At 38.6% G+C, this 26,181-nt stretch overlaps 1 protein-coding gene across 1 annotated transcript in view; it reads right to left on the bottom strand.

Annotated features, from left to right (window-relative positions):
• Positions 1–246: 246 nt before the first annotated feature.
• SNRK (SNF related kinase) overlaps positions 247–26,181 on the bottom strand; it is a 39,968-nt gene continuing 14,033 nt past the window's right edge. The window contains exons 4-7 of the mRNA XM_039704916.1: positions 12,698–12,839; positions 9,642–9,854; positions 8,441–8,575; positions 247–4,055 (exon numbers count right to left, since the gene is read on the bottom strand). Of these exons, the coding sequence (XP_039560850.1) occupies positions 2,837–4,055; positions 8,441–8,575; positions 9,642–9,854; positions 12,698–12,839 (1,709 nt within the window). The 3' untranslated portion in view covers positions 247–2,836. The remainder of the gene's footprint in view (positions 4,056–8,440; positions 8,576–9,641; positions 9,855–12,697; positions 12,840–26,181) is intronic.

Raw genomic sequence — 26,181 nt, 5'->3', positions numbered from 1 at the left:
CAAAACACTCAGCAGATGATACTGTGACAATTGTTAAGCCCAAATGAAGGCGTTTGATCACTTCAAGAGTTACTGCCAGGTGACACCTGGATGTGCATCCACACCCCAAGCCGGGCTCTCCCAAGGCAAGGCCCAGCTGTTCCCAGCTGTTCCCAGCTGCTGCAGCGCAGGGGGGCCTGGAGCCTGTGCTGCCCTCACAGACCCAGCGCCAGGACACACAAACCCCATCCACGTGCAAGTCACCGCTTATGCATCAATCAGGATATCACTTTTATTAACTGGATTTTCCATTTCTGTCGCACACCATGAATGTTTGTACAATGAAAAAGCCAAACATTGCCAGAAGCAATAAGATCAGTTGATATTTCTGTACCCTCTTAACACACATGGATTCTTTCTTGGTGAGAAATTTTTATACTTCTGTTCATTAATTCTGCTTGTTTAGACTGCTACTCTTAAAATTCTGTGTCAAGATTGTCACATCTTAAATACAGATTAAGTTGCTAGAGGTACATTATTTTTATATATTTTTATATACACACATACAGAAAAATACAAGACTAACTGTTTTTCCACAATATTTACTTTATACACTACTGTAACTATATGCAACTCTTAAAGACACGTTAAGGGGTACAAGAAACTGTTTACTTGCTCTAAATAGTTTGGTCCAATATTATCTTAATGTAGTGGTTATTCTCGCCCTTCCTTTTACGTGACGACATAACACGACGTACACCACATGCACAATCATTCACCTATCAACAGAGGGGGAGAGGACAGCACTCAGACTAACACATCTGTACACATCTGTACACCCAGAGGTCCAACCAGCCACACACAACTATAAGGCTATAATACAACTATGCAGCATAAATGGTCAACACTGCTGTTCTAAAGTGAGCACCATATATACAGTTGTATATAAAAACATTGGAAACAAAATACACCCGGGGTTAGTTAAAAGGTGCCATTCCAAGGCTGTACATATCAGGAAAGAGTATTTACAATACTTGGAAAAAAGCTGCAACAAATAAAGTTTATTGCCAATGCCCTTTATAAACTTGTCTCCTACGTGGATGTTACGCTCACTGTCTGTGAACCACACATCTCGTTTCTGGCCCTTGGTAAGATCCCTGCTCAAAAAATTCAAGCAATTATGTTCTATGGCTTCACCCACACGTCTATGCTTGTAGCTTTTAACTAAACTGCAACTAGAGATTAAAACTTAAAGAAGCACAACACTTCTCCTTGCCTTGTTGCAGAAGCAGAGCCCCTGGCTCAGCTCACCCCACGCACTTCAGACTCTCTGAAGTCTTGCAGGAATCACAAGAGCTGTTGTGAGCTGTGGCCATCCTGACCCAGCCGTTCTTTGGTGCTCTGCTCCCGCTGCAGCAGACACAAAACGCGCTGTATTGACCATTCTGAAAGTGTTACAAGATGCTCAACAGTGTCAAACTCCTCTGGGACACCCAGGGTCTGCCCAGGGCGCTGCTACATAGTACCCCCAGTTTCACTAGCATTGCTTAGAAGACCCAGTGCACAGCATGAAAAAATAAAACATTCTTGCCCTTCCCAAAACTAGGAATCTGCAATATATTTTATTCTAGATAATAAAATTCCACAAAGTTAATTCATCTGGTCAAAAGTATCCTTTTGTACAGAAATACTCTAAATCAAGACCTTGCCATGGCAATGGGAAACCTGACAGGAAGGCTCAGAGCTGTGAAAGAAACACTTTCCTACAGGTTGTTCTACATGGACTTCATGAACAAGTGTATTACTGAGGGAAAGTAAGTGATGTGCATGTGGGGAACAGCAGTATTTTAAGTCCTAAAAAGAGTAATAATAACAAAACTGTAAATGACAATTTCAATGCGAATCCAATTACCTAAAGGTTTCCCATCCCTTATTGCCTTCTGGAATCTCAGGGAGGGGAGGCGAGAACAGCAGAGAGGGTTTACAAGGTAGAAACCTAAAATACTAAGTGTCATGATATACTACTAACAAAAGTAAGTCATACAAATACTTTATTTTCAGTTAGCATGTAAAAACTCAGAAGTAGACTTAATAATTTACCTTTGTTATATTAAAAAAGATTGTCTGCTTGTAATATTAACATATTTCTATGGGAGAAAGCTGCCTTAGAAATCTACTTGCCTTTTTTTTTTTAAAGAAAACTGCCTCTAGCAAAACAAGATCTTTTCAGTTTGATTTTTGAGCCACAACTTCATCTATTATATCATAGCTTAAGACAAATAGGTGTGGGTTTAAAATCATATTTCAAGATCACTAATTTTCAGTGCATCTTTGCTTTGTACAAGCCTTGGAACATCTGAAAGCTCCCTGAAGAGTTTTCAGCATCAAAACATTATTGCTTTGGTTCTGTTTCAGACACATAGAAGTATGCCACATATCACATATTTTAGTTTTCACAGAAGGTCAGAACAAGAATTAACATTTCATAAGCAAACAAAAGCTTCTCTTTCTAGTTTAAGTGCAGAACATGAAACTTCTAAGTGCTTCATTTACATTAGGATCCAGATCTTTATTTTAATTTAATCCAGATCTTCCACAGTAAAATTATAAATGTAGAAATTACACAATAAAATATTCTGTTGTGTTGAAAAAGAAAAAACATATCTGCTAGCAGCATGCAAAGACCATGCATTGTCATACCATCAAGCAAAGACAAAATTAAAGTATAATAAATAACTGCTCGAAGCCCATTAAAAATCTTAAGACAACAAAAGGGGGTCCGTGACAAGGTGTTCACAGCTCTGAGCAGGAAGAATGACTCTGTCAAGCAAATCGAGCTGTTCCAGTCAGGTCATTGTCAAATGACGTGACAGCAACTGGTCTGACTGGAGGTACACAGCAGCCCCTCCTTTGGGTTCCGCTGAATATTCACAGATATCTTTTCACACAGAGGTAGTTGTAGCACACTGTTTTTCAAGTTCCTGTTCTTTAGCCGTTCCAATTCATTTGTTGTGTCTGACATTTGGTCGGAAAAAAACTTTAGGCTGCTCAGTGATGAAGCCTGGTTTGCACTTCCGCTGGAGCTTATACACATTTTCCATGTTGATTTCTCCTGTACTTTTACACTGGAAAAGGACAGATTGTTTTGAGGATCAATAATGTATTTCGTGCTGCCGTGAATCTGTGAACCTAGACAAAGGCTCATTAGCTTCAGGCTTTCAACCAGTTCCCCTGCACTTCTGGATGACAGCTGCATCGAGTTTCCAGATCCAGCGCATCTCCGAGTGGAGCCCGAGGTGGTGTTGGTGCTCCCCCCGGAGCTGCCGGAGGGATTCCCCCCACCTTTGCTGCTGTCGCCTGGGCTCGTTCTGTCCACCCCTCCGTTTCCATTGCTGGGTTTGCTTTGTCCGCCACCGTCTCCCTGGCTGCCAGGTGGCCCTTCGCTGCTATCCCGTCTGTGCCAGGAGTAAGTGAACCCGCTGTCCTTGTCCAGACGCCTCCTACTTTCCGAGTCGTCATCGCTGGTTTCGGAGCTGCTGCAGCTGGAGCCCCGTCCCTGGCTTTTCCTCCGGTGGTAGCGTTTGTGCACGGTGCTGGGCGAGGCGATGTTCATCTTTAACCTGCTGAGCTTTGGGGGCAGGTTCTCGTCCATGTCAAACTCATCATCTGACTCGCCCTCCTCGAAGATCTGGTTGAGGACTGGGGCGCTCTTTCTCGAAGTCAGACGATTTGTAACCGAAGGCTTACGACGCAGAACAACTTGAGTAGAAAGAGAAATAGGTTTTTTATCTTCCTCATCCTCCTCTTCATCTTCTTCTACTCTGAACAAGCACTTCCGCCCACTGGTAGTGGGTTTCAAGCTCACCGATGGAACTGCTGAAAGTGCCGGCCCAGCCAGTTCGGGGATCTCTTCCTTCTTTGTGGAATCCCCAAGGGCCTTGCTCCGGTGCCCGTTGAGAACGTTCTCAGCCGTGCGAGCCGGCGAGGACTGTGGAACAGTGGCATGGGAGAGAGGGGTTGCTGTAAGGTCATCCTCCAGATCCTGGGGCACATCAATTTTTGTCGGCCACGACTGCCTGCATAAAAAATTGAAGATAAACAGGAAGTTTACATCACAGCAAGCATTTCAGAACTTACAAGGAAGTGTAAGATCTGCACCAGAAAAGCACAAGTACTGACACACAAATTGGGCTGCTGAGTGGCATGTCTGTAAACAACAGTACTGAGTGACTGAGCACAAGGAAGTGCTCTCCAAGAGTGTGCATTCCTTTAGAAATGCTGCTATTTGAAAGGAACACCATCTATACAAGAACACAGTTTAGAAATTATGTTGGTTACTGTCGAATCACAGTTTAAGATTTCACTGCCCTCAGAAAATGAATTAAGCAATAAAAAACCCTGAAATAATGGGGTTTCAAAAAAATAATCTGAGATTGGTACAGAACCACCAGTACCCAGAGGAAGGTACTAGCCTATTCAAGCACAACTTAAGGAAGATTGTATTTCAAACTACTTACTTCTAATCTGAACTTTCTGGGGTTTTCCCCCCAATATTCTTAATATAAAAATTAAATTAGAATTAACATGAGTGAGACTGAAAAGGTGAGTCAGATGAAACAGTCTCTCATTCTCACCAAGCTCCATTCTACAAAGCTCACTTACATTTTAAACACATGCAGACTGAGATAATACATTTATTTGTCCTTAGCTGAGAAGCTGGAATGATACAACTGCATGAATTGAGAACTCAAGCTGCTTAAGAATATAACACTTGAATAAACTATAAATCCAAGTCGAAAATGTATGACTCTGTAATAGCATTAGCTCAAATCAAAATGTAAGTAACATGAGTGTCCATCAGTTTTACAAGTAGGCAGCTGATGTCTCATCTCCAGTATCTTAAGTTACTTTCTAATGATTTGCATTTAACTTTAAATCTTAATATATATTGTAATAGTCCAATAGTGCACACAGAATAAACTTAAGAACAAAGACTGTCAGTCTTTACTCTCTCTATTTTAAAAGCCTAATCCAAAAAACCAACATTTATAGACTAACATATTAACACTGAACAATTCTTCAACTTTTTCACTCAGCCTAAGCCCCACATTTCTTGTCTTTCATTTTAAAAAGTTTGCCAATCTCTTAACTTTACATAACAAAAATACTCTTGCTACTGCATGAAAAGCTGTTGTAAAGACCTCTGTTCACATATGGACAGCATATTACAAGACATTCCCAACCATACTTTGTGTGTGCCAAAAGAAAGGGCTTCATGGCCTAGTTTAGAAGCAAGGGAGTGAGGACAGCAGCAGAGAACGTTTCACACCAAGTGTGACCCCAGGTATCTGCCTGACAGGCTGCACACAAAGACACAAGAATCACATCAGTTTGCTGCTCTCTGCCATGTCAGGAGGTCAAGCAGAAGGAAGAGGGAAGGCTCAGACACCTCTGCTGTGGCAGGACTGCATTTGCTGAACGCTGCACAGAAAAGGACCCTCAAGTGTGAGATACTGGTCTACACCAGGTTGTCTCCTGACAACTTTCTCCCCAGCTGTACAGACTTTGAGGAGAGGCTGTACTAAAACCAGCAATAAACTCACCCAGCCATGCTGCAGGCTTTGCTGTGAAGTACTTGTGTCACTTATGCTCAACCAGCAGCACCAGAAACCTCTAACCTCCACGCCAGGACCCTCCAACAGTGGGGCCTGGCTGCCCACACACTCCCTGAGCCTGTGTGGTGCATTCCCTGTGTGGAGCCATGCAGGCTCCTGCCTGTCTCACTGGGAGCTGCTGGTGGCCTCCACCAGTCTGTCCAGTGGGGAGCTCTACCTGCAGGGAAGCAACAAAAGCTGCAGCTCAGAGCCAGGCTGTGCAGACAAGTGAAGCCTGGGCTGTGCTCTTCCTTGGTTTCATGCTGGCACCCTCCCTTAGGTCCCAGCTGTCTCCAGAAATGCTGGGAAACACTTGACTCAGTTTGCTGATGACTTGTGCTCTGCTGTGTATTTTAAACACAATTGCCTGTAATTAACAAACAGGACTTAAATATGCTAGAAACATAACTACAAACATGACAGAAAATGAAGATCTCAATCTTACAGGAACTTGCCATGCTAAAAGAACAGACTGGTTTGTCAGCAAAAATAGGAAGAGTTCTGTACTTGTCACAATAAAAAGCAAATATAGTATCTTACAGTACTGTAGTTGCCAGGCAATAAACCTCCTCACTACAATATGTTTATCTCTCATAGCAGCCCATGTTTGCCTCCCTTCCCTTCTGCCTCTCCCTTTATTCCCACTGGGCCTGAGGGGAGAGAGGGACAGAAAACAAGCTCCAGGTTGGAAATAAGTTGGGGGTTTTTTTAATATTTTGACGTCTCAAAATCAAAGTAATGCATTACTGTGTTGTCTTTTCCATAAGGTCATTCCACAGAAACACTTGGAATTTAGAACCATCATGGAGGCAAAGGACAGCTACTGGGACCATAAAAGCAAGGGTTCCCAAGTTTGTGCAGATGTCTTTGTTATGAAAATTCATACTCATAGGGCAGGCTACAGCTACTCCAGCTTTACTAATTCATATAAAAAGCTAGATTAATTGAATTTTTTGTTTCAGTTTCTTACATAACTAGAGCTGCTCTTCACTGAAAGACTGACACTGAGGGAAAAAGTTGCAAACAACTGCTGAGTCAAAGTTACAGAATCACCCTTGAAGAGAGTTGAGCTCTCCAACTCCATTTAGGTTCTGTAGGCAACCCTTAGTGCCTGCAACAGTGACTCTCTTCTCAAGTTCCTGCAACCACCTAAAATAAAATTTCCTACACCAGTGACCACTGAGTGAATGGTGATCAGGTGTACACAGTGCAGGGTGCAGTCCCACCTGGGGATGACAAGGACACTAAGGACACTGAAAACACTGTAACATTCATGGAGCATCAACTCATAATTCAGGGAGGCAGAATGGTGTTCAGAAGAGATGCCTCTATAATCTCAAGCCTAAATCCAAGGTGACAACCAATGGAGACTTAAACCTAATGTGAATCCTTAATCTGTAAGAAGTGTCCATTTTTTTACATTTAACTTCAGGTAGTAAGTAATACCTTACTTTTATCAATCAGGCCAAGGAAAACTATGACTTTGCATGAAAGTTGCACAGAGAAACTTTTAGAATGAACAAGTTGTTTTTCTTTTTCTCTAAATCATAGAGATAAACAACACTAAAGGTGTTTGCTAGACCATGAAAGTTGCACAGAGAAACTTTTAGAATGAACAAGTTGTTTTTCTTTAAATCATACAGATAAACAACACTGAAGGTGTTTGCTGGAGTTAGCAGTGCTAAACATCAGCACAAACATTTAGCATTCTTTTTTCATTAATAAATTATATACTAACAGTTGTTATTGTTGCTAGTAGCAATTACCAGTATTTTACCTAAATAGGCAACTTTTGAAAAGACTGGAGGTTACAGGATCAAAGTTACTGAAAATGCCTCAGAACCTCCTCCATCTTCACTGGAACAGCTGTCAAGATGGGCCAAATTTTATCCAATACCAGCAGATCCCTAGTGATAGTTTAACACTTAACTCAGGAAAGAAAAACCACAATGTTTAAGAAAATAACTGCTCAAAACTTGAATCCTCCAATATCTATTTGCAAGTGGAAACTATACTATTTGCCTTTTGGGTTGGGCGTTTTGGTTGGTTGGTTTTGGTGTTCTTTTTTTGGTTAGTTGGTTGGTTTTTTTAAAGCTTTTTCTGCTGTAACTGAGAATGTGGGATGCTTTGGTAACTGCCTGCAGAGCAAATCAACTGGCTGATCACTGCAATACCAACCAGATGCCAGAAGCCCAATTCCCCCCTTTTAGTTTTACTCTGTCACAAGCTGCAGCTTGGAAAATCTCAGGAACCCTTACCATTAGGTTTTTTCTAATTCATGTTTTTGTCAAACAAAACCAATCTATTGCAGTATATTTAAGTGACTGATTGAAATGGTAAATTCAATAATTTTTCTTAGACAACTGGCACAGCAACTGACATGAAAAAGAACATAACCTACAAGGCAAATTTAGAGTGATTTCTCATTTATAACTAATTCCATATCAGCAGGTTTATGGATTATGCAACTGATTTTTCTCCAGGGATATTACATAACACAATTTGTATGAGGAGCTGAAGGTCATTGAACAAGCCCTTTTCTAGGGGGTGTGAAACTTGCCTCTTTAGGTACAGAATTCAAATTGCCTTGTCATTTGGGTAGGAATTGAAAATGTTATGTGCAGCTGATTTCTGAACAGTTTCTGAAGTGTCCACAGCCCTTTGAAGACATTTAAAATTTGCAATGAATATTTTACTGTTTTCAAGACAGCATACTTGGGAAATTTAATATTGTCATTAAGACAATTTTAAAAACAAAGAAAAAAACCCCAAACCCATCCCAGCCATTTAGATTCCTAAATTCTCACCTGAACTGAGCTTTGATGTTGCTGGGGCTTGCAGATCTGGTCTGAATTTCCTTCTCTTGTTTTTCTCGCAGGATCCTTTCAGCTAGTAAGAAGTAAGTAGCAGTGATGTGATTGTATTTGTTTGTCTCCAATGCCCTGAGGAAAGTACAAAACATGAAATAACTCATCCATCAGTGGTTTTTAACAATTGGACATGCATCTTGCAGCTTGCTGTGCTTCCCATAGCAGGAAGAGTGCCTGAAAGCAGGACTGCCCATTTCTGATCTTTTGATGTGCATGTCTTAATTTTATTAAAAATAAAGAGCCAACAAGTCTAGCAATTTCAGCCATAGTTAGGAGGAGACATCCTTAGAATATCATCCAACAAAAGCAAGAAATTATTTTTTATTTTACATTCATTAAATGATAACTGTTTTTTATTAATGTTCTGCACCAGTGATGTGCTCTCCCACTGGCACATGCAACTACAAAGTACCAATATTCAGTTATGCAACAAATGGAAGAAAACTTTCATTATTTTAGACTTGCCACATTGAGTTTATAGTAAAAATAAGTTCATAAGACAGTAAGCATCACTCAGACATTACAACAGAAAAGCTGCCCCTGTTACACAGCTAAAAGCTTAAGAAGGGAGACTGCTGCTTTCCCTTGCGCATAAACAGTTTTTAACAGCTGAACACATAAAAAAGAGAAAATATTTGAGACCTCTTTCAATTTGGGGAATAGTTTAGAAATTTGGCAGTTTTCATCTATTAGAATCATCTATGTAGCTTTCTAGCAAGCTCCCTCAGTGACAATGACTTTTATGAATTACACAGATATAGGGAATAATATTTTAAATTAATATTTAGGTATACTGGAAATGCACTCAGGGAAAAATGCTAGAATTTGTCACCTTTAAATATGCATGAGAGATGAAGAATAAGCATGGATTCCAAAGCATTTAAGTTTACTTAAGACAGCTACTGCAGGAATCAAAACACTGTTTTAACACATTTTCTTTAAGTTTTTCCTGAATTTGGGTATACTTAAGTACTTCTGATCCCACAATATCCTATCACAGAGCAAGAGTGCAATATTTTATTTATTAACTGAATGCCCTGATATTTAAACACTGAAGTACCCAAGGTTCTCATGATGTTCTTGACTCAAACCCAAGAGGTGCACAAAACAAAGTGCACGTAGAAGGCTGCCCACTTACTCCACTATGGTGTCTCTGTCTGCGATGTCCCCGAGAACCATGCGCTGTATTATACTGTTGTGCTCCTCCTCAGACAGATTTTTGTACGAGACCAGAGGAATATTATACTTGGTTGCAGGAGAGGGATCAACTCCTTGGAGCCATGCATGGTTTTCAATCTCTTCCAAAGATGCCCTTCTCTTGGGGTCTCTCTGCAACATCCGTGTAATTAGACTGTGAATAAAAAATAAATCGAAACAAAAATGCACACACGTGTTTAAAAAAGCAGCTGTTGTAAGAGCAACATTAGGAAGACATTTTCTGCTGTCAGGTCCCATAGATCTTCTGAAGTCTCACAGTAAACAATGTGATGGGAAACTGTTTAGTTTTACAAATACTGTTAAACTGAAATGGTTTATTAAAACTATAAATACTATAAACACTACAGTTTTAATTTACTGCACTTAGACAATTCATCTGATTCTTCTCATTTATTTGGTTTTATAGGGCAACTTCAGGTCACAGGTGGCCTATCAGCTAGTCGGTAAATTAATATAAATGTGATTTTTTTTTATTATTGCTGCTGTGAACAAGGATATGGAATGGCAAGATAAACAAAAATATTTTATTCTGAAGTAAATATCAGAAATTTGAGTCCTCTGTATCCTTGAAAAAACTGAGATTTGTTCTACCCACATATAAAAAAACCTAAACAGACCAATGCACTCTCTGGGATGTTGTAGGGACAAATCTACTAATGAGCTGATACTGAGATTTTACAAATGCTGGAAAGAAAGTGCATGAATTACCCAAGTAAACAGAGAAAGAAGACTTTATTAGCACAGCACATCTCTGTTCGCTTACTATACATGGAAGATTCTTGGGGGAGGTATTTTTGGCTTTGTTCAACAAATATGGATATATGGTTTTGTTGCCAAGGTTACAAAGAAACTCTATTGCTCCAACATGTTTTCCAGCTCTCATATAGTGCTTTTTTCTTCAACTAAATATACTGTACCATGCAACTTCTGATTGCAAGGCCACACACAAAGTTAATCACAATTTTTAACGGGGTTTTTTTGTTTGCTTTTTTTTTCTATGTGAGATGATGTATGGATTTAAGAAGTGGAGGTTAATCCAACCTTCTTTAAGAATTCTACAGTAAAAAAAAAGTCACATTTCTTTTTATTAGCTGTGGTCTCTGCCCTTACCAAGAGGAAAAGCAGGGTGAGACATGGGAGCCTTGAGTTTCTTTGCTTTTGTTAGTATGACAGAAAGAGAACAAACTCCGTATTTAATTTGGCTTTTTTGAAACTACACCTGTAGTAAAATGGCAGAAATGCAGCACATGTGCCTTCTGCTTGAAGCTTGTTTATGCATCTCAATCCACAAAAGCTTTCACTCTAAGCAGGAAGTTTAAGCATTCCCAGAGTCTTTTCTCTAAGAAAACCTAACACATTGAGCACCTGGGTAACTGGCTGTACATTATTCGTGCTTCCTACAGAGAAAGTAGATCTGGACACGTAAGGAAATCAATGTTAGCAAGTATATTAAGCAAAAGGCTGCAAAAGGTAAATTTCCTGGCCTCACCATTCAGCACCTCAAGAGATTGATTCAATACAATTCACTGATAAGAACTCCCTCTTAAACCTCTTCCTGTATTGTACTTTAAACCTCTTCCTGTATGTGAAGCTCTTCAAGCTCAGAGCAGCTTTCCCATGTTACTGGAGGGTGCTAATGACAAGACAAGAACCAGCTATGGCACAGAATTACAGAATCGTTAAGGTTGGAAAAGGTTACTGATATCAGGTCCAGCCACTAAAACAGCAGCACCATGCTCACCACTAAACAATCTAAGTGCCACATCTACATTTATTTTGAATCATCATCACCTCCAGGCACAGTGATTCTACCACTTCCCTGGGCAGCCTGTTCTAAGGTGTGACAAGAAATTTTTCCTAATATCCAATCTTAACCTTGAGGTCATTTCCTCATCCTATTGCTTATTACCTAGGAGAAGAGACTGACCCCACCTGGCTACAACCTCTTTTCAGGTGGTTGTAGAGAGCAGTAAGGTGTCCCCTGAGCCTCCTCTTCTCCAGGCTAAGCAACCCCAGCTCCCTCAGCTGCTCCCCAGCTTCACTGCCCTTCTCTGGACACAGTCCATGACCTCAATGTCTTTCTGGAGAGCTCAAAAACTGAACACAGGGCTCAGGATGTGCCCTCACCAGTGCTGAGCCAGGGGATCACTGTCCTGGCCCTGCTGGCCCCACTGCTGCTGATGCAGGCCAGGATGCTGTTCACCGTGTTATGCATTACACTCCTGGACTGCACAGATGACAGGTAAAGAAAGGACTGGTCATCATGACCACAGCTGTAACAAACTTCATTCTTTGGCAAGTAACAAAATTCTAGATGCTGCTCCAGTTTATTTGACTGAACCAGACACATTTTCCAAGCATTTATAAAGGCATCTGGTTCTCTGTATTGAAAATTAAAAGATATTCTACTGCATGTTCAAGAACCCAGAAAAACATTTTAAAATAGTCTAAATGATACAATTGGGATATATATTTAAAGGCCTGAAGGTCATTGACCAATAGAGAAGTATGGGAAATACTGGAACATATCAATAAAAAGGTTCCAGTGAACATTGCAGAAAAACACATCAAAAGGAACTGTGACTCCTAAATGGTTATGGTATTTCCAGACCAAATATTTTTCTCCCTTGATAACCTAGGATGTTAATTTGGAGTTGCAATTTCAGTAGGAGATGAGCAAAACTTGTTTTTGGTAACTTGTTTGGACAGAAACTGATAAGCAGCAGTACATTCCTAACCCTTGTGACAGAATAATCTCAACACAACCTGGTAATTTGTCCAGCAAAAGAGTTGGCCAAAGCCAATCAGTACTGAGTAATTTCTTCAATTCTTTATAAAATGCATGATAACTGAGAGACATAAAAGGAAGAGTATCAAGGAGTATTCTACACATTGATAATATAGTATGGGGACCTCCCAAAAGTAATGCAGATCTACTTCTGTGAATGCTTCCAAGTTGTTTAGTGCTCTACTTACTCTTTACATTCTTTGGACACATGAGGTGGCACCGTGTATTTGCAGTCCATTATCATAGTCAGAGTTTCACTGTCATTTGCTTCTTGGAATGGTGGTTGTCCACAGACTAACATGAAGAGAATGACCCCCAAACTCCATATATCTGCAAATATAAAGTACATATTTTAAAAACCCAAACTGTTGAAGATACAGACATAATTACCATCCAACCCATGAAATATTCTTGAAATGCATATTGGGATGATTATTGCACTCTTCATTATGAGCATTACTTATGGAAATTGCAATTCCACTGAGTACAAAATGCAGTAGTTCCATTCCTTGACAGCTTTTACAGTTTTTGAAGGGGGAAAAACCCCAGAATTCATTACTTCAAGGATGCATAACAGTTTGAGAGGCATTAACACTTTTGACAGCAGTGTTAGATAAAGCTGAAAATAATCTGGTCATTTAGAAGGCAAGAATTCATTACCCTTTTGATAACAAGTAGGCACAGGTTATTCAAGAGATTTGAATTCAAAGCACATTCCTTTCTCAAGGACTTGCATAAACTGTTCTCTGTATTGTTTACATGGTACAGAATCACAGAATCACTGGGCTGGAAGAGACCTTCAAGATCAAGTCCAACCCATGCCCTGACACCTCAACTAAACCATGGCACCAAGTGCCACATCCAGTCTTTTCTTAAATACATCCAGGGATGGTGACTCCACCACCTCCCCTGACAGACCATTCCAGTACTTTATCACTATTTCTTCAGTAAAAAACTTTTTCCAAACATCCAGCTTAAATTTTCCTTGGTGCAGCTTTAAACTGTGTATTCTCATTCTGTGAGTTGCTGCCTGGAGAAAGAGACCAACCCCCACCTAACTCAGTCAGGTAAGAAATTACAAAGAAAGGCACTTATTTCAATAAGACTGATTTTGCTGTTTTTCCTTCAGTGATGTTGTGTTGCTTTAAAACTTGGCACTTCCAATAGTAACTAAATTAGTTTATGTAAAACCAGCTTCTTATACCAATGATACTACAAAGTGTGGAGTAGTGGGTTTGGGTGCTGCGTTGTTTTTTGTTTTTTTTAAATATCCAAACATAACAATTAACAGTGATTTCTACTACACTCTGGGACTCTTCTTGTTTTCTTCTAATTCCTGCTTGTGTAAAATAAATATTAACAACTCTCTTGCTCCCCAGTGGAATGGCATACCAAAAGATGAAAAAAAAGCACTTTGGGGCATGCAGCCCTGTAGTTGGTTTCTACTTAGTGTAATAGCTAATATTTAGCTCAAATCTTTATTAGGAGCCTGCCTAAGAGAAAATATTTCATGAGTGTCACTGCATTCAATAAAGGAAACAAATATGAAGAAATGCATCATACAGCAGAAAAATAAATAACTTGCCCCAATATATGCTTAATAACATCTCCATGATCCTAAACTTCAGCTACAACTCCATGCTCTGGGAATTTCAGCAGCAATTTTGGGTCTTAAACTCTTAACATGTTACAGATCTGTACCCAGTAAAAGCAAACAGCTGAGAAATGATCAGGCAGGCACGTCCCAAGGAAAGAGGGGAGAGCAGCCAGCAGCGATCTGGGACACAGAGCACACCAGCTTCTTCCTGGAAGGACTTGCAAGAGGGATCCACATAAGCTACTCAACTGCATCTTGCCCATTCAAAATACTCAATGTGCATTTCATGCTGAAGGATGGCTACAATTTTATTTAATAAAGTAAATCACACAGATTCATCCCTAGAACAATTACTCATTTTGCTACTTATGACCTATTCTTCTTACGGTTTAGCTGACAGGGGAATAGAAACACTACATGGTAATTTTCTTTAGAGCTCTCATTTGTTCTAAGTGTACACTATTAAACTCAGACAATTATTGGATTTCTGCTGTGCTCACTAGAGCCTCAATCCTGTAGGTACTCAGCATTTTGAGGCTGGTACACCATATCATGCATATCTGAAAATTCAGCATGACCATCACCATGTTTACAGATTCAATACATACTTTAGTACTTAGATAGCTTGATGTCAGAAAGGCATTGTTTAGGAATGCAGGACTTTAATAGCCCTCACAAGACAGGGAAGCAGTTTCATCTAAAAGGTCCACCTTTAATTTTGTAAAGTTACTTGTCTTTCTGCCTGTTTAGTTTCCATGCAGCCAGAAAGTTTTGGTGCATTATCTATCTCCCATCACACAGCAGATTACATGAAGTTTTTGCAAGCACAAAAGACAGGTGAATTTATGCATTCCTGTGACCAGTCATCTTTTGGCTATCAATATCCTTCCTAGATTTTTACCTTTGCCTAAGATCTATGTTTTGATTCAATCTATCCTACTATTCTGTTCAATACTTCCCCAGAACAGAATGCTTCATGTGTCCTGTCCTTTTAGCATGAAGTATTTTACAACACTCCACATAGTATTCATTATTACAGACAAATTACATCTGCTATAATAAAGCAATACACACTGGCTAAATTCAAGCCAAGAGAAAAAGTACTGGGATAGGGAGCAATCTAATTAACTGTTAGTTAAAAATAAGCATATAAAAAGTTTATACAGAAGGAAGAATACAACAGTGTAAGAAATCAAGCTTAAAAACAGTAAGACAGTCCTGGGAAAAGGACAGCAATCAAAAACAAGAATTAAAGTTCCATGAAATTGCCATATACAGGAAACTCTACCAGACCTTGAAGTTTCCACTGCACTGAGCAGATACTGAATGTATCATTAAGTATTTTCCATTACAAGGTAGCCTTCTAATTTATTTTCTATTCTACACACATGACTTCCTTTTCTGGGCTATACATCACTTTGCTGTATTTCAATTTGAAAGGATATGTGCAATAACAGGTACTATTTTAGTTTTCCAAAAGTTCTTTAGATAAACATGTATACACACTTCATAAAAATAAAAAGCACTTTTTAGAAGGAAAATCCAACTGATTGTCTAAATGCAAAGAAAACCCCCAAACCACTATGCTTGCCATTATGTGATATCCATTAGACATCAACCTGTATGTTTTGACAAACAAAACAGTAATTACTGATTAGCCAGCACATAACAGAGAATTTACTGTATTTTTTCCTTTCACTTGTTACTATATTTTGCACTCTGTACCCATAGGTCTTTCCAGATAAGAGCTGCAAATAGTAAAATGAGAACTTTAACACAGCTGTATGAAAATCGAATAAAAACTCTGGTTAATAATGAAATAAAAATCATTCACTGAACTGCTACTGTATTTCATTATATCACTAATTCTGTTCAATGCACAAAATATACACTAAAAGGGCATAATGTGTATGCAGAAAAAGTATTTTTTACAAACTAAAAGTAGTGCTAAATACCATTTAACCTTGGCATATTATGTAGATACTCTTAGCCTGTCAGTGAAAAGCACTAGAGCAGCAACAACTACACTTTACCTCACTCTTATATACTACAGGGAAAGCTCCCTATTGCACTTTTCTAACAAATGTATATTTTGTTACCCTGCCAACACAGCAGATGTTTATTCTAATGTGCCCAAGAAGTAACAGTGGACAGAAACAATTACATGGCTTTTATTCTCAGCCTATTTTTACAGCTGCAGCTGTAAACTGATCAACTTCATTGCACCTACAGCCAAGGTGACTGAAGTGACTCAGCTTGCAGCATCATGGACAAAGATGAGCAGCCTCAGCAAAACTTAAAAGTCTACTCATAACCAGGAAGCGAGAAGATAGAGTGCCTGAGAAAGTCTAATCCCCATGTAACACTGAAAAATCGCTGGGAGGCTTAGTGCAGACCTTATTGTGTCACAAGACAGATGTCATCTTAGCAACATCTTCACAAGCCCTGCAATACCACATTACAGCAAGCCTCTCATTTCTGGAAGCAGAGCCAAGCATTGGGATGTCTGCAGGTGTACTAAGAGAACCCATTCAAGAGTTCTGTCCTGCCCCTTCATATCCAAACCCTCCAAACAAGGGGTTGATTCCTTGTCCCTTTTCTGTGCCACAGCTTAAACAGACCACATCAATTGTTTGCAACTCCTCATGCAACTAAAGCAAACCAACCAGATGACTGATGCAACACCACCTTTAACGAGGCTCTTGTTAACACAGCTGCATATTTTTCAGTCAAATTCAAAAATCTGAAAATATGCTGAAAAAACACTTAAATATACAGCTTTGTTCTCCAAATATACAATTTTTGTCCACCCATTTAATGTAATAATCACAGTTCATTTTGGAGAATTCTTCTACTCCAGAATAGTGTAATCTGGCTGAAAGATGCAGGATCTTTCAGTAGGGTTATCTTAGGGAAGTTATTAAAGGATAATCAGAGGTTACTTTATTATAATGTATATTTACCAAATTTTATTATTTGCCCAAGCAATACACAAAGCCATACACAACAGTGTTCATTACCAGAGCTTTGTCCTGTCATAATCAGTGTCAGTGCCAGTTCTATATTTGAGACCCTTAACTGAAGGAACACAAGGAAGAGAAGGGTTACAGAGACCACCTTTAAAATGCAGATTCAAACAATAATTTACTTTTCACAATTTCAAGTTATTTTCCTACTCTTAGTAACTAGCAATTAGCAGATGAAGGCTTTATGGAAACTGCTTATTTCTGTCCTTCAAAGGTCATCTAATTTGCGCTCTTTAGAAAACTAATGGAAAAGTAGAAATTAGGCCCAACATGCTGCATGCATTTAGCATTCTTAATCACCTGCAAAAACTCAAGTTATTATAGCCAGGGAAGGCACAGTTCTATTCTGCAGTAGCAAAAATCAAGGTCTCTTTCAAAAGTCCTGTGAAGATCTCAAGATACAATTTAGCCTTTAAATTGGCTAACTTGAAACTGTCATTGCTATGACAAAGTATAAAATAAGAATAAAAGCAGTTGTAACTAGCTGCAGTAGAAACTTTTTGTTTTCTAAGTTATTAAATAATCAGAAAAGGACCATGAACCATGACAACCAAGGCTGTGTATATGCAACTTCCTTACATAATATGAAGTCACTGCCATAGAAACCAAATTACAACATTAGCTGTCTGTGCTACGCCTGTCTTGAACACAGGGTGGTCAAACATCTGTCACGTTCAAGTTTGCACACTGCACAAAGGATATCCGTATTTATCTGCTTCACCATTTCATTACTCACTGCTTTCTGAACTTTGTGATCTACTTCTAAAACAAGTACTTAGGATTTCAATAAGTTGCAACTTCATACCTTCACATTCCTTCAAATTTCTACAGTTCCTCAGAAGTCAGACATTTGTCACGCTTTGTATATGCTATATGAACTTGTGATTTTAAGCAATGAAACATCCATACTCATTTTGGAATAGACACATTTGCATTTACATACATAATGTAAATTGAGACTACTTACTGAAGTTGTTTATTTCAGACCTTGATGGGAAAAGGGTTGTTTTTTTCCCTCCTAACTTAAATTTAGAATTGCTCAACAGTTTACAGTGTATATTGCTCAGCTGATAAGATGTATGCTTCTTCAGAAAGTCACTTTCTTGAAAAGGAAGTGATACTGAGTAAATTTAGCCAAGTTTTATATATTTCTCTTCACATTATCTACTATAACAGCTGAACATTACAGTTATTTTCTACTAGGAGCCATTTAACCTAAAAAGAAACAAACCCACTTTTATGAAGAGTACAAAAGCGTTTACATGTTTATTTTGCCCCTACAAAGGTATCAAGAAACAGACTGGATAAATGAAGGGTGGAAATGCACCCCAATTCCCAGGATTATGGGCAGGTACTCCAACCACTGTGTTAAGGCACTGAAGAATGTTCCCCCTGCTGCTGTTTCCTCTTCAGAGCAGATTTCATGAAGAAAACCCAATCCATTGAAACCTGCTGAATACAAGCCCTGGAAGATATTCAACACGCCAGCACTTCAATAACCTAGTTCTTTTCTGCAAAGCTAAATAGGAAAAAAAACTCTATGTAAAATCATCAGTATCTCTGCACTGGGGGCATGTTCAGGGCTAGGGAGCAACTGGAGACCTGCAGACTGCTCTTTTGAGCTCAAGACACAAAAACCCTGTTGTGAACTACTTCATGTGGATGAAGGGTGGAACTGTGATGGGTTCAGGAGCAGGTACAGGCTGGTAGCTCACGAGGATAAGTGGCAAGCATGCTTGTTACAAGTTAGAATCCAAGAACCTGTTCACAGAATAGGCTGAGGGAAACTGAATGCATACTCAAAGTATAGCACAGCTTCACATAAGTCTGAAGAACCAGAACACAATTTAAGAGTAAAAACTCAAATGACAGGTGAAATGCTGCAGAAAATGAGACTTCTACTAAAAACAGTGATAAAACATTATATACAACAGTCCAAAAGATAAAAGCTGGTATCACACCACTGAATCATTTGAATGGTGCTTGTTGATATACTTGTGCTTCTGAAAGAGAGTAAGAGAAGTATTTCCATTCCTGTATAAGCTAAAAATCTTTAAAAGCTGCATCCCTTGCATAAAGTCAGTTGTGAGAAGGTAGAGAATAATTGTGAAAAAAGATTTCAGCATTTCTATATATCACAAGTATTTTTACACTGCCATGTGCAAAGACAAATCTGGAATATGCTCAAACTGGACCAGTAAAATTTCAAGTGTGAGAGTAAAGAATAAGGATTACTCTTTCATAGATACTCAGTTTTTAGCTAATTTAACTATTCTTTCATGCTTTAATTTTTAATGAAAAAGGCTTTGAATAAACTCATATACTGACCTCTCCAGTTCTCAGAGATGCTACCATCTGTTAACCCAACATTTTTTGTCTTTGTAAAGTGGCATTTATCTTTCCCTTGCTGAAGGCTGAGGAAGAAAACAGCCACAATCAAGGCTAACATTTTTTTAATTAACATGCAGAATGGGGTTTTTTCTTTGTTTTAAAGCACTAAAAATCCCATCAATATTACTATTAGTACACATAGCAGACAAGAGAATGAAAGGAAATCTTTTCCTTTCCTTTCCTGTCCTTCCAAAAAAGAGCATAAATAGCAAACAGCATTTAGCAAATTATTTCTCTAATTAGCTTATCTGTCTGGTGAAACAGTCTGTTCTAAGTTATTTCACTTGACTAAGACACAATCATCAGTAACTAAGTCTTATCTTCAGAAGTGATTCCTATTTTCATTCAGTCTGGCAACCAGTACTCATCCTCTGGCAGCCCCAGCATAAGGAGGGCATGGAGCTGCTGCAGGGAGAGCAGAGAAGGCAATGAAGATGATCAGAGGCTGGAGCACCTCTCCTCTGGAGACTGGCTCACAGAGTTGGGGTAGTTTAGCCTGGAAAAGAGAAGGTTCTAGGGAGACAAGACAGCTGGAAAGGGACTTTTCACATGGGCACAGAGTGACAGGACAACGGCTGATGATGGCTTTAAACAGAGAGGACACATTTACATTGGATATTTGGAAGAAATTCCTCACTGCCAAGGTGGTGAGGCACAGGCTATCCAGAGAAGTTACAGATGTCCCATTCGCTGTCAGTGTTCAAGGCCAGGCTGGATGGGGCTCTGAGCAACCTGTCCTAGAGAGAGGCTCCCTGCCCACAGCAGAGGGTTGAGAATGCACGGTCTTTAAGATTCCTTCCAACCCAAACCATTCTAGGATTTCATGATTTTTCCCTGAAGTCCATAGAATGGGTTTTGCTGGTTGAGTAAAACCACTAAAATAAAAATAGTTGTTCTTTATTTTAGTTACTAATGCATCTCAAATTTTAGTAAGGGTATTTTTAACAGAAAACACCACCATTGAAAGGTCTTACTGAACACATGCCACTGCCTCTATTCCAAAAGAGCCTGTTTTACTCCAAATCATCAGTTCTGCATTAAAAAATACATTCTATCTCCTTTGATAGCTGTTGTTTAGCCCCAAAACATTACTGAATCTATATTAAAAATTTTAAAAAAACCAAACTAAACCAACATTTTCTGCATGAATTCCAATACTACTACTCCAGAAAATAATTAGCCAGAATAAAAATCAATATTAATTAGTTAAACATAAAAGGAAGTTTTCTTCTTTATAAAATATGTTCTCAAAATCATTGGACATATCAAAGTCTATACAGCACATACAGCTATTGCATATGTTTCACTGCAATGACTTTGTTATTTTTTGGTATATAAAGATAATTTGCTCCTGGTATCTTTAAAATTTATCATGATTTTGGATGAACTATCTTTTTCTACACATTTTAGCTGTATACTGCATAATTTGTACTTTATTTAGAAAACATTAACATCTGAATACAGCTTTACACATGAATGCAAAACTTGGGCATCTGGTTTATAACTAGGTAGTACACCACTGATTTCGGTCCCACCAGATCTGTGTTGCCAAATTAGTCAGCCACAGACTGGAAATAATTAATCTGAGTACTTTTCTTGAAAGATACATGAAATTAAGCTTCCTGGCTGTGGAGATGTATTCATCATAATGAAATCTTGCTCCACAACAGCAGCTTGAAATACTATGAAAACAGTTCTCCCATGAACACAGCAACATAACTGTATCCCTGTATTTAAATTACAGTTTAGCTGATACAGCAGTAACTGAAGCCTGTCTCGACAGCTTCTTCTCTGTAGTTTCACTTGGATAAATTATTCTTTGCTTCACCCAGCAGTTTGCTGATGAATGCATGGAAACGTCTGCATAAAGTAATCCAGAATAGAACATAAATTATACTTCATAAATATTATCTTGCTCAGATTTACTGAGAAGTTATCAGGATCACAGAGTCCCATTGTTCAGTGCAGCCCCATCACATCAGAACTTCACTTGCAAATGCAAGGCTCCAATACTTGCAATGTAACATCCTCAATTTTAAGCACTAAAAATAGTTTCTAGTCAGTAATTAGATTGAGGGGAAAAAAAAAAACACCAAAGGATAGCATACTGCATGAAAACTGAACTCCCATTTCATTAAAAGTAAACTTCACTATTCTCATGCAATTTACCGCAAAACATAAATATTTTGTTATCCTCAAGACTCTGACTTTCTGAAAGCGTTCTACAACCAATTCCTTCCGTTTGCTCCTTCTAAAAAGTGTAACAAGTTAATTTCTGATTTGACTCAGTTTTTTCAGCAGCAAAGCAAAGTGAAGGCAGAAAAGCACAGCCACTAACACCAGTACACTAGAGAAGACCACAGGACAAAATACACCTAGTACTCACATCAGTTCCTTCTGTTTTGCTTCAAAAAACATTTGAAGCCAAGAACCACTAGAGTGTACAATTCTCCTAAAAATACACTGGCAATGATGATGAATTTCAGTCAAAAGAGTTTATCTTACACAAGAGGTGGAAAGTAAGGGAGCCAGGCAAAGCTGACATTACCTAAACTTGCTCACTCAAGAGACAGGTCCTACCACTCTCCTCCAAGCTCCATATTCCTTCACTTCCCGTGCACCACCGCTGACATTACCTAAACTTGCTCACTCAAGAGACAGGTCCTACCACTCTCCAAGCTCCCTATTCCTTCACTTCCTGTGCACCACTTCTTCCACCCAATCCTAAGGGAACAAACAGCTCTCCTAATCTGGCAGAAGTTAAACCAGCAGAGAGCAGGTTTTCTGTCAGTTTTTGGGTTTTTTAACAGTTTTCTGTCAAGTTAGCTGATAAAAGTCAGCTCATCAAATGGCCAGCCATGCAGCAGAGTGCAGCACAGGAGAAGGGGTAGCTCTGCACTGATGCAAGCACACCTTACACTGGAAGCAGACAAGTATCACACTTTCAGCACCCTTCCAGCCTCAAGCTCATTCCATAGTGTATCTAAGTATAAATGGTCTGAAATGCTGAAATACAACAACAAAAAAAGAGATTTTCTAAACCAAACAAGCAGAGAAATGCTTCTAATTTCTGCGAACTTGGCTATAATCTGATTTTGAGCATACTGAAACTCCAGAATGCTGACAGCTATGCTCAGTTATTCAATATTGTTTGTGATCTGCAAATATCTTACAACCATGGTTTTTTAATACCAGTCAGTCAAATCTTATAGTCAGTGCTTTTTAGTGCAAAAGGTTACTGTATATAGCCACTGGGCACAGGTTTACATTAGTCATTCAGTTTGAGAATAAAGTGTTATGCACACCCAGGAACATCCAAACCAGCTCCACACAGGCGAGACAGGGTCACTGGGTCTAGCTGGCTATGCTCAAGCACCCTGTGAACATGGCTGAAGCTTTGAAACACTAAGCACACTCCTGCAACACTATATTGAAGTAAAAAGCCCTTGCAAATGCTTGATGCAAAAAGAGAATAAAAGAATTTAGGTTCATTCCAACAGACACAAAGTGGGTCTAAAGGCAGTGTATCATCATCTCAGGAAAGCAGAGTGTATGTGTAACAAGGCCTCTGTTTCTGTAATCAAAAACATATGACTAGGCTATGAACATGTAGTTTTACCATAGTGACAGAAGATAGCCAGGTCTGAGTTGTGCAAGCCCCTATATAACTACTAAAGCAGCAGAAGTTATCTGCAGCTTCCAGGGCAGCAGCAAGTTGGATTTGGACAACAAAGTACCAGTTGAGTAGCACTGAGCTACAGTAACCACAATATTCTTGTTAGTCATGTCTTTTATGAGGAACATCTTGCCACCATTCTCTTTGTGTTGCTGTGATGACAAACTGCAATGCTAAGTAAATGTGATGGTAACTACATTGTTATTTGTGTATTACAGTGCTTTTCTGAAGGCCAGTGCTCAACTGTGCTAAATACATAAAATCCCAATGCTACAATCTGAATTTGTCCATTTTTCATCCTCAGAAGAATGAATTTACTCTGCAAATGTTCCCATGCATTTGCAAAATACCCAACTACAATAACATGAACCTATCACAAGTGTCTATGTCTTACTGTAGCCTACGCAGCTCTTCACACTTCGTAGAGATGCCAAGCAATAAAAATAGAACCTGCCCTCCTCTGAAAGAATCAACTAATCTGAAAAGCTCCAACTAAACTTTATCACCTAGGAAAGAGGCAATTTCTATTTCTTTAATGATCCAATTTCTGTTGATGCTGCTAGAGCAAGAGGAAGAGTTACTACCAGAAGCACACTGTTCTTTTTCATCTGTAGTTATCAACTTTTAAATACTGACAGAGCTCATGGTATCACACCACTGCTCTAGACAGAACTCTGATCTAAAGTAACACGTCCATTGATTTAGGAAATGAACTTTATGTCCAACAACAGTCCTCTCACTTTCCTCTGATTGGAACAAATATTAATTAAGTATGAAAAAATCATGGGAAATTACAAGCAACAGAACTTCTCATTATCTATCTAACTCGCTCAGCTTTTTGACAAGCCCTGGGAACATATGATCATTGCCCAATATTCCTCTTGCATCATTATAACTACATCTTTAAACACAAAAGGAAATGAGAGACCTAAATTAACTAGGCTCTTTTCAAGTGTGAAAACTTTCAAGTGACATCACAAAGGGATGATTAATCCCTCAACTAGCTGAAACAGTTGTTTTCAAAAAGCAAGCTTTTCTATTCTTTTTATTAAGCATATAACTTAATAAAGGCTTGCCCTAAATATTTCAGTTGTTTGTTGAAAGAAAATGTAAATTATCTTCCTTTATATACTCATTCTAATATTATTCATAAGAGATCCAAAAAGCCACATTTTTGGCAAACTCTGGCCAAAGAAAACCCATCATACACCCTGATCAATTTTTCTTTCAATAATTTTTGCAACAATTTTGCATAAATAAGGTGTGGGGTTTTAAAAACACAAGGAATGCAAAGGTACTTTAATATGCACAGAGTGTAAGCAGGAGAATCCATTTCAACTTGTCATTATAGTAAACTGAGTTGGATTTCAAGTGGTCAGATGCTCACAAAGGGGCATGACCATGTCACTGCACTGGGGAAAGCATGACCTCCTTTTTACTAAGGAACAAGCTTTTAGATTGGTTCAGCTGTAATGTAATCTCATCCTAAGTGGTGGAAGAATCTTTGCCATTGTCAGTCACTGTTATTGCAATATTAATAGCCCCATTCAGCCAACAGCTGAATGAGTTCACAGCACTCCACCACTATTTCAAGCTATATGCACACACCTTGCACATTACTCGCATCACAATGTAACTGATGACATTTCTTCCTTGAAAGTTTCTGCTTCTGAATTTAAACATATTCCTAGTTTACAAGTACAATCCCATCCCAGCATGAAAGTTTATCTTTCAAGTTTAAGAAAGGTTTGCAGAAGCTCGTTTCCCAGTTACATAATTACAATTTTAGTGATAGATTTCCTAAACTTAAATTTAAGATTTCTTTTGGGGGAAAGAGAACCCTATTTTTTCCCCCCCATGATCTTTGTATTTAAACTAAACTTAAATTTAAGATTTCTTTTGGGGGAAAGAGAACCCTATTTTTTCCCCCCATGATCTTTGTAATTAAAATACACTGTACAAATTTTCTAAATATGATTTATGTATCTTACCTTTTTACCCATAGTTAAAAAAGGAAAATCCAGACCCTTCAAGGTCATCATCTTATTGGAAACTTACAGTAAAAATTTTGGTATTTTTACTCTGGCAACTGACAGTACTTCAGAGAGATTTCGTAGTGCATTACAAAGTGATGAAAAATATGCCACTGAAATGTTAGGATACAAGCACTGCAATTGCTCAACTAGGACAGAAGCTTTAAGTATCCAGTAGCTGAGACAGCATACTGGGGAATAAGTAAGCAAGAACTAACCACAGAGGTATATTTAAATATTCTCAGAAATAGAAGATAACTGGCATCCTTCGACAGTGTTAAAATAATTTAATTTTTTCCTATTTTTTTCTTCTGTTCACATCGATCCATTCCATATTAACCAGACCTCACCCTCTCTGAATCATTCAAAAATTTTGTTTTAGCACTATTCAGAAGTTTACCTCCCTAATTGTTTACAAAATCCTCTAAAAAACATTATTACATTTATCACTAAGAGGTCCAAACCATGATTTGTTAACTTTATAATTCAATTTGGACCACCTGGTCATAATGCTCCTAATTCCCCTTCCCCCATTAATCACCATACATCCCTTTTTTCCCAAGCATCTTCAACTGGGCATCAATATCAAAACCTAATTTTTTGCTCATCCTCCAAAATTTGACTGCTATTCCATTTTTCAATAAATAATTCACACAAGGCATTGTACAGTGCATAATTAACAAATGTATTTGTCTATCTAGTTTTGAAGGCCACTGCTGTCAGTTACACTCATGTCAGGAAATTCTCAAAAGTAGATAAGAGAACACAGAAAACTTGGGTGTTAGGAGCTCTAGTTTGCCACCAATAAAACCAGAACCAACTCATCTGAATCATCTGACTCCAAACAGAAATCATTTTGTAAAGTAGCACTGTAGCATCAACACCGATTTGCAAACCCAGAAGTAACAAAGATCCAAAATTCCTAATTACAGCACACTTGGGAAAGTAC

The sequence above is a fragment of the Passer montanus genome, unplaced genomic scaffold (genome assembly GCF_014805655.1).
Source record: "Passer montanus isolate IOZ18808 unplaced genomic scaffold, ASM1480565v1 scaffold10, whole genome shotgun sequence".
Classification (NCBI taxonomy): domain Eukaryota; kingdom Metazoa; phylum Chordata; class Aves; order Passeriformes; family Passeridae; genus Passer; species Passer montanus.
This window is presented reverse-complemented; position numbering and strand designations above follow the sequence as displayed.